The sequence below is a fragment of the Triticum dicoccoides genome, chromosome 7B (assembly GCF_002162155.2).
Source record: "Triticum dicoccoides isolate Atlit2015 ecotype Zavitan chromosome 7B, WEW_v2.0, whole genome shotgun sequence".
In the NCBI taxonomy this organism is placed as follows: domain Eukaryota; kingdom Viridiplantae; phylum Streptophyta; class Magnoliopsida; order Poales; family Poaceae; genus Triticum; species Triticum dicoccoides.
The window spans coordinates 699563177-699571996 of record NC_041393.1 but is presented as its reverse complement, the minus strand read 5'-3'; the positions used below and the strand labels follow the sequence as shown (position 1 = coordinate 699571996).

Sequence of the window (8820 nt, the reverse complement as noted above, 5' to 3'; positions counted from 1 at the left end):
CGGCGGCGGCCGCGGGCCGGGGAGAAGCGGATGGACGCCGCGATCGACCACTTCGCCGAGATGGGGTACCGCAAAGCCGACGTCCGCCGCGTCGTCAACAAGCTCCTCAAGGTCCGCGCCCCCCCTCCCCTCCCCCCGTTTATCCGCTTCGCCGCCGGGAGAAACGGAGACGAACGCGAGGAAGGGCTGTCTTTTGGGTTCGACGGCCGGCGGCATTCCCTCGTGCGCGAATGTCGCGGAGCAGAGCAGAGGCGGCGCCTTTTTTCCCGCGGTTAATTTTGTCAACGGATTCGGGAGTCGATGCCGATTCTTGCGATGATTTCAGCCTTGTCTGGTTCCCCTAATAACGGAACTAAACCGCCCAGGGATTGGATTGGATTGATCCCCTGCATGTCACCAAATCCCCACCCAGGCCAGATCCCCTCTCCGCATTCTCGTTTGGTTCCCCAGACCCAATCCCCCTTCCTCAAAATTGGTCAAGAATGCTGCCACACTATTATCTCGTACTGGTTCAACTTCAATTGACAAACAAGTCAACACACATTTTTCATCTTAGCAGGCTAACATATGCAAGATTACCTGAAATACGATTGTGTACAAGTTCTTCTTTTCTGGAAATCTATGGAACCCGCCCATCACCAATCTCAAGAATGCTAGGCAAGTTGGTGGATTAGCGCAAATGAGTACCTCTCTGTTCTGTTCTGTTCATCTTGGACTTGGTTTTCTCGCAGCAATGCTGTTCTCACACCTCGAGTAATGTCTGCACAAAAGTTAGAGACGTCAAAAAGCGCAAAGTGGTCCAAGGATGCATGAGAGGATTTTTCCAGAAAATGCCAATTTTTTATTTGATAAGTAGCGACAGCTGTTGTGGTTACATCAGATTTCAGTAGGTTAGTTCGCTGAAAAACAAGGCCACCTTCCAGTAATTATGTACATGTGGAATTAGTAATACAGAACAGTGGCAGAGGCACATATCCGCGTATTTAGCATGCTCAGCAAGTCATCTACACTACACAGATGCCATTAGTAAAATAGAAGTAAAGCTAGAATCCGGTTTAAACCAATCAAGTTGCAAACTGAAGCTTTGTAATTTAGCACATAACTTCAGTAGAAGAACTGACCGTTGCTAATACTCCCTCCGTTCCCAAATAATTGTCTTTCTAGCCATCTCAAATGAATTACAACATACGGATGTATGTAGACATGTTTTAGAGTGTAGATTCACTCATTTTCCTTCGTATGTAGTCACTTGTTGAAATCTCTAGAAAGACAATTATTTAGGAACGGAGGGAGTAGTAGATACTATCTATGTCCTTCCCAGCTGATCGTTTTGACTTCTGGGTCTCCCTCGCTTCTTCAGTCAGCCACTTCTCCTGGTTCAACCCCTTGAATGCGTCTTTCAGGTGAAGACATCTCAACTATTTCCTCCTCTTCATCATCAAAATCTTCTTCATCACCACTTTCTTCGTCTTCTTCCTCATCAAAGTCACTTTCTGAAGCCTCCCCCTTTTCATCCAGATCAGCCATCTTCGCTTTCTTCACCCTTTTCCTCCTCGCAAGACTTGAAACCTTGACCATCTTCCTCTTTAAGCGCACATCACGAACTATATCACGAATAAACTGAGATGGCGACCTCCCTCATCTAGAAGTGGTTCTGATTCACTCCTGGAGTTGTTCATCCAATCCATGATTGGGTTTGTTTCATCATGTTGAGTAAGATTCATCATGAGAGCACATGGATCAACCTCCATATCTTCTCGATAAGTCTCATTTTGCTGAAGGTGGGGCTGCAAGTTGTAACGTGTGTACACCAGCTTTGTCAGCTTAATGTAACTTTGTATATTTCTCACTTTGCTATGGATCAACACAAAGGTACTCCAATTGCGCTCACACCACTCGATGAGACACAATGAGACACAAAATGCGCATTGCATACTTCAGCAGCATGGGCACATTTCCACCATATTGAGACCACCAAGTGGCTGCAAGAGAGAAACACCATAAGTCAGCAAAAGAGAAGATACTACATTCCAACTCCCTTAAATTTTGTAGCTCACTTACCTGGGATAGATGTGCTTGCTGCAAGCTGTGCGATCACTCCACCGAAATTTCCTTTATTGGCATTATAAAACACAAGTTCATCCATAGCCTTTGCTCCGGACTGTGGTGTAGCCACCATCTTTGCTATTACATCTAGGAGTTTATCGATATGGGCTAGATCTTTGTCAAATGCAAATGAACAGTGTGATTCAGGATCAAGGACAGCAGCTACAAATGCAAAAAAGTACATATTGGAATAGGAGCCACATGATAAATGAAGGACAAGAGCTACATATTTGTCAACTAAGAGTTTCAGCACAAAGTGGGTACCTGCAAGCATCAACGTGTCGTCGTACATATGCTGGATCCTCGGGCCCACATTACTCATGTAATTTTCAAATTCACATGTATCCTTGCCGAGTTGAGCTGTCGATTCCTGAAAGCGGTCATCATCCTTGCTTTAAAACCAGAAACGGTCACATCCTTCTGTTGATGAGCATACTGTAGTGCATTATATGGCTGCACTGTATCTAGGACCCTCTTGAGGTCGTTTCACCATTCACTACTTGTCAGACATACTTCTATATAGTCAAATTCTTCCTCAGTTTTCCAGTCACTGTTTTCCCACTCATCTGACACCATCATTGCCGAAACTTGTCTTTCTTATCATGTATACTTTGGAGGAAAATAAAACAGTTCCAAAGCGGGTGGCATTACGACGGATCAACTCTCCACCAATCTTGTCCCTCGTCTTAGCATGCGGCTGGTTGTGATTGTAGAAGAAGCTACTAATCTTTTTCGCACTTTTAATAACTCGAGCAACCTTATGAAATTTACCAACGTCCTTTAACATAAGGTTGATTGTATGAGCTGCACAAGGCTTACAATATATCATAGGGTACTCTTTGACGAGATCTTTGCATGCCTTTTTGTAGTTCTAGCCATTGTCCGTGACAATTTGGACAACCACCTTCTGGCCAATTTCATCGGCAACGAGCTTCTTAATTTCCTTGAATATGAATTCTGCATGAACACTGATGTTAAATATTGCATGACAAGGAGTAGAGCATAAATATGACTGCAACACGAAGCATTTTCATTACGTGAATTCTGGATTCGACCAGTTACATTGACGGTCTTGTGAAAGAACATGGCCCCATTGCAACAAACCATGAAGTTGATGATGCTCATGCCGGTAGGTCATGTCCATGAGTCGCTCATGATAGTCACACCAAAACGATCCCAATCTTGCTTCATGTTCTCAACAAAAGCCCTCGTTTCCATATAGTTGGCATCCAAATATATCCCATCAACTTCATATGCTGTAGATAAGTGCTTTACTGCATATAGCTCTTGACTCAACATCAACGCTGCTCGAAATGAAGGACAATTGATTTTCCGTCCAGGAATATCATTAGCGTGGAACCATTTGGCCCAAGCTCGACCAAGTTTTGCTGCATTTAGCTTTTGATTTGAGAAGTCAATCCTTGGCTGGCATCCCTTGGTTTTCTTTCCACTAGGAGTCCTAGTACTACCATCTGCAGGACTAAGAGAGCTCTTATGCTGAAGATATTGAGTTATTGTTCCAGTGGCAGGACTTGTAGGACTAGACACTAGACTTGCTGTTGCCGCTGCCACTCCTGGACCCGACCTCCAATGTACTACCCATACTCTCAACTCCATGTCGAAGTTTAATACCTCTGAGTGATTTCTCCCTTTCCAACCTTACATGGTCCTCTTCATCACTAGCAAGATCAAGATCAATTACTGGACTTCCACCCATTTCCTCTAGAAGCTCAAATTCCAATCTTAGTTTGCGAGGTTGTACCTTTGACTTTCTCTGTTTGTAAACCAGCCGATTCTTCCTCATTGCAGATTGTACCTCAGAGGGCACATTATAGCAGGCAACCACTGATCCTCGCAACCCACCAAGATGTTCCTTTATGCGGGTTGAGCCTCCACCCTGCCTCTTCAGACCGCAATAGTGGCACATCAGTCAATTGAGCCGTTGCATGAATTTCACATTTTACAAAAGACAGCAAGTTCATTTATCACAAAGAATATATAATGTCTTGCATGACCAACATACGCATTGTGCTCCATAATAATATGCATCATCGGCATAAACCACATGCTAGATTAACAATTGATCATAGAAAACAACAAAAGACACAAGCCAGATCAGTGGCATAGGTACTGTAAATACACAAAAGTGCCAAAGAATCACAAGACATCTCTGCATAGACCATCTTAGATGTTTCATCATAGGTGATGTAAATACATGACAATCTTTTTTTTTTGAGGACCACAAGTTATAGTTACTCAATGGTGTGATTACATTCAGCTAACATCGATGTTCTGGGACGGTTGCTACTATGATTTGGTCTCTGGCACTTCTCGCCATGGCTGCCAATTCATGTGCAAGAGCATTGCATGTTCTTCTAACCACCATGACATGAGTAGCGAAGGTAGAAATGGCTTGATTAATGTCTGCCACCAGAGAGGAACACTTTGCTCGGTTCTGTCCTTTACAATGCAGTTCCTTGCCGACAGTAGCGCAGTCGATTTCCAAAGTGACCACCCCCCTATACAGTTTGCCAATTCCTTCGGACCAATTAATGCTGCCTCCGCTTCTGCTTCTTCAACAGACGAGCATTTGTTTAATTTCTGGCACACTGCAACAAAGACTTGACCACGGTGGTCTCTAGCAACTGCACCAATCCAGCTTTCCCCTGTCTTGGAAATGTAAGATGCATCTGTGTTTAGTTTAACATCCCTTTCGCTGTGCAGACCAATGATCGCTAGCAGGCGCTGTCGGATTGCTGGGCTATGGGGATACAGAGACCAGCGGCATTTATCTTTCACAGTCGCATCACTGTACAGCGAATCATTTACGTCCTCCTCGTACCTGACTAAGAGATGCACAGCACTCAAGACCGTGTCCTTTCCATCACCATGTATAACATTGTTTCTCAGGTGCCAGGACTGCCAAAGAATCAAAAGGATTCTATTTCTGACAGTGTCAGATTTCACATCAAGTAGCAATTGGAGCCTGAGCCTCCAGTGTCGGCGCCGCCGGCACGAAAAGGGATTTTCCATTGGCGATTTAGGTATATAGATGTGAGGGCACGGGAGAGACATGTTAGCCATTCACGGGCCATGGGGGAGCTAGTTTTGGGCTTTGGCCCGATTTTTTGCCACCAAAGGTGGCCCTGGCGGGAAATGACTTTGGAGGCCGAACTCGTTGAAATAATTTAACAAAAATGCTATGTTTCAGTACTTTCTGAAATTAATGAAATTTCCGAAATTTCATTGAAATTGAAAACCATGGTCCTGATTAATTCGACCTCATCTGTTTAGGATGTGTATGGGAAGGATGGGTGGCCGTTGCTGGAGGACAGTTGTTACTCCGTAGTGCAAGAAGCGCTCTTTGAGATGGAGGAGCAGGAGAAGTTGCAGCAAGAGCAGCAGCAGCAGCAGAACCAGGATGATGGTGATGATGAGGGGGAGGAAGCTCATCTGGTGAGGGCACTCTCCACATACTCTCTTGTGTTTATCCATATTAATTGCTGTGTGCGCCATTAGTACCAATTTATACCGCTCTGTTACCTACAGACCAATATATTAAAGGCTGTGTTTCTTTAATTGGTAACTGTCATCCCCACGCCAAAAAGTATATTTCTTGCTCAATAATACATGTCATATGTACTAATTCCTCATCTTGTTTGCTTTAAAGCATTTTGTTTGAGAAAAAGGCTGGTCCTAGTTCATGAATGATAACATTACGAGGTTATTTCCACTGTTTATAATTCCTCATCTTGTTTCTATAATATAACTGAGTTGCCTCGGCATTATACTATTTCAAATGACTAAAATATGAATAGAAAATGAGGAGTAAGTTTGATGGGAACGGCCATCCTAAGATTGAGACTCTCCCTTACATCAAGCATGCCCATGTTATATTAGTCTTAACATGCCTTAGTTTGCGTTTGCACAGATTGAAGTTGGTACAAAGTAAAACGTTTTTATTTTCACTATTTATGAAATATTTGCAGGAGCCGCAGCAGGAGGAGGTGGAGGAGGAGGCTCCGGTAAGCTCCCTCTCCATTTACTTTCCTGTGTTTGTTTTTTCACCTGAAAGCTGGTTTATTCATAAAAATGACAACAGTGCCAGATGAAACAAGTGGTCTGGTTGATATCTTCCATCATTCCTTTGAGCTAACATAGTTGACTGATGAATTGGCATCGTACATTTTAGCATTGCACCATGTAGTATTTTCTCAGTTGGATTTGTAATACAACTTCAACATGTTGGCCATCAGTACTTCTGCAATAAGGAAACATTTATGGTGCATAAACTGCTGTTACATATGAAAAAATAGATTTACCTCTAAAACAAGACCTTGTTAAGAATGTTAGTTGTGGTTACTTATTCACTCCAGGAACAAAGCTTACGCATACTGTCCAATTCTTACGTGGGGCTTGGTTGGTGATGCAGCAGCAAGAAGTAGCAATAAAGGAGGAACCGTCAGAAGAGTTCATTCCCATTGCGATGGTTGTACCACCATCTGAGGTTGTGGTAGCAGTTGAGCAGACAGAGGAAGCGGAACCCCTGCTCGTCGACCCACCTTCTCCCAGAGCTGCGTCGCCAGATCTGTTAGTTACAGGAACTAGCCGCAAAAGGCCCCCCTGCTACGGATGGATCTCTGAGTCCGAGAGTGACTCGGACTATGAGGAATATCTCGCACGTCGACAGCAGATGGTGCAGGTCCCGGCCAAGTAGACGGGACGTAAGTGAAGCCACTTAACAGGTGATGGTTCTGTTATCCGGTCTTCCTTTGCTATCTTTCAAGTGGGTATTTATTAGTAGCCAAACTTCTATTAGTAGCCAGTAAATTCATACTGTTGTTACTGCTCTCATGATTTTGATCAAATGAAGATACTCTAGGATTTACACTTCCTTGGTTAAGAACACAAATGTATCATAAAACAGATTAAACGGTGAAAGCGAAACTTTATGACATTGACAGGACTTTGAAGATCGTCTTGTCGAGAACTCTTATGGAGTTCCCCTGTTGGAAATGTTAACTTACCGTGGTTCTCTCGTTGTGACAGGTAGGGGGCTGATGCAAAGGCGAAAGCAGGGGAACCGGCCTAATCTGCAGAATTAGTATAAGGCTAAGTACTCTATATTGTTAGTATGGACTATGGAGTTGCTGAATTTGCAAGGGCACCGTGGCTCTAGTTTGTTTGTATATATATATATATATATATACAAGTAAACCATGGACTCTGGAGCAGACACTTTGAATGGCAGGTGCCGCTCCCATGGAGCATGTAAGAGCAGCATATATGGATGGTTCTGACTGTAATTGGGTAGTAATGTGGTAGCGTGGCTTGGCCGTCGACCACTATAAATCGTCGCATGCTTGGATTGGCCTGGTTGAATGTGTCTGAACCAATGTGGTTTATGGTTTATCTATGCTTGAAAACGGTAACTATTATTTTTCATGTGGCTCAATGTTTCCAATGCCGTGTAACCTACATGGCCGTGGGGTTTTGGGAGCATATCTGTTGCTTTTGTTGGTGTTCTCTAAAAGTTGATTTCTGCCTACAGTATGTTAATTCCTTACTTTGTCTGGCCTGGTACATAAGCTATACCATTTTCTTGATATGGTTTGATGATACTCCCTGCAGCGTAAAAAAACACTCTTATATTATGGGACAGAGGGAGTAATAAATACAGGTTTGCTGTAAGCACCTGAAATTTTTGGAACCATCAGTCACATTTTTTAGACAAGGCCGAAGGCGGGAACCGTGTGATGAGCGTCGGCCAAGGCAACGCTGAGCCAGGAGAGTCTGAAATTTTACGGGTGTGGACCGGGGGCGTAGGTCGTCGGAAAATATTTTCACCGGGGTTTAGAGGGATGGTTGGGGGCGGTGGCAACACGGCGGTGAGGGGAGGGCTGTGTGGATGGCGCGAGGTTGAAGGTTGAGGATGATCTTGAGCCGTTGGATCTTAACTGTGGGAAAAAAGGGATTGATGATCACAAAATTTTCAGGTACCTAACTGACCAATAGGTGCTCCCTAATAAATAAAATGATGATGCTGAAAGAAAAAATGACGGCATACTACTAGGCGCTAAGTTTTTTTTGAGGGGGGCAAGTGTTTACACAGCAGTAATGCATTTTCTCCTGATCTTTGATTTATTTTCTTTTCAGCAATCCTGATCTCTTTTTTTTTTAGTTGAGCCATCCTGGTCTTTGAATTAGATGGCCGGTCCTACATGGCTTGGCCCATCCTAAAAAATTCGATCGAGCCCAGTCCGACACGGACCGAAATACAAGATGAACTCATCAATAAATACGCCATCGTCTCTTTAAACTTTGACCTGCGTCGCCTAACTCGCCATGGCCTCAACTAAGCTGCAGTTCCGCTTCCCGTCGAGACCCTTCTCCGCCGAGGCAGGTGACGACCAACTTCTTTTCTAAGGCGACGGCCGACATTGTTGGCCGACGTGCAGCGTCAACCTGTCTATTACCTCGTGTGTTACACGGCCGATATTGTTGGCCGACGTGCAGCGTCAACCTGTCTATTACCTTGTGTGTTACACGGCCGACATTGTTGGCCGACGTGCAGCGTCAACCTGTCTATTACCTCGTGTGTTACACGGCCGACATTGTTGGCCGACGTGCAGCGTCAACCTGTCTATTACCTCGTGTGTTACACGGCCGACATTGTTGGCCGACGTGCAGCGTCAACCTGTCTATTACCTCGTG

At 44.3% G+C, this 8820-nt stretch overlaps 1 protein-coding gene across 2 annotated transcripts; it reads left to right on the top strand.

The window, feature by feature from the left end:
- Positions 1–6: 6 nt before the first annotated feature.
- Positions 7–7551, top strand: LOC119340351 (altered inheritance of mitochondria protein 21-like). Of its 2 annotated transcripts, none has more exons than XM_037612262.1 (5): positions 7–111; positions 5401–5562; positions 6096–6131; positions 6542–6851; positions 7156–7551. In XM_037612262.1, exons 1-4 carry the CDS (start codon positions 31–33, stop codon positions 6821–6823), a joined length of 561 nt encoding a protein of 186 aa, XP_037468159.1. In that variant the 5' UTR covers positions 7–30; the 3' UTR covers positions 6824–6851; positions 7156–7551. The 2 variants fall into 2 exon arrangements, with proteins under 2 accessions (XP_037468159.1, XP_037468158.1); XM_037612261.1 differs by having other exon boundaries at positions 6539–6851.
- Positions 7552–8820: the final 1269 nt, after the last annotated feature.

Excerpts from the sequence above, each read along its gene's own strand:
- LOC119340351 (XM_037612261.1), top strand. The coding sequence starts at position 31 with ATGGACGCCGCGATCGACCACTTCGCCGAGATGGGGTACCGCAAAGCC. Across the intron at positions 112-5,400 it reads TCGTCAACAAGCTCCTCAAG|GATGTGTATGGGAAGGATGG; the intron begins GTCCGCGCCCCC and ends TCATCTGTTTAG. Across the intron at positions 6,132-6,538 it reads AGGTGGAGGAGGAGGCTCCG|CAGCAAGAAGTAGCAATAAA; the intron begins GTAAGCTCCCTC and ends TTGGTGATGCAG.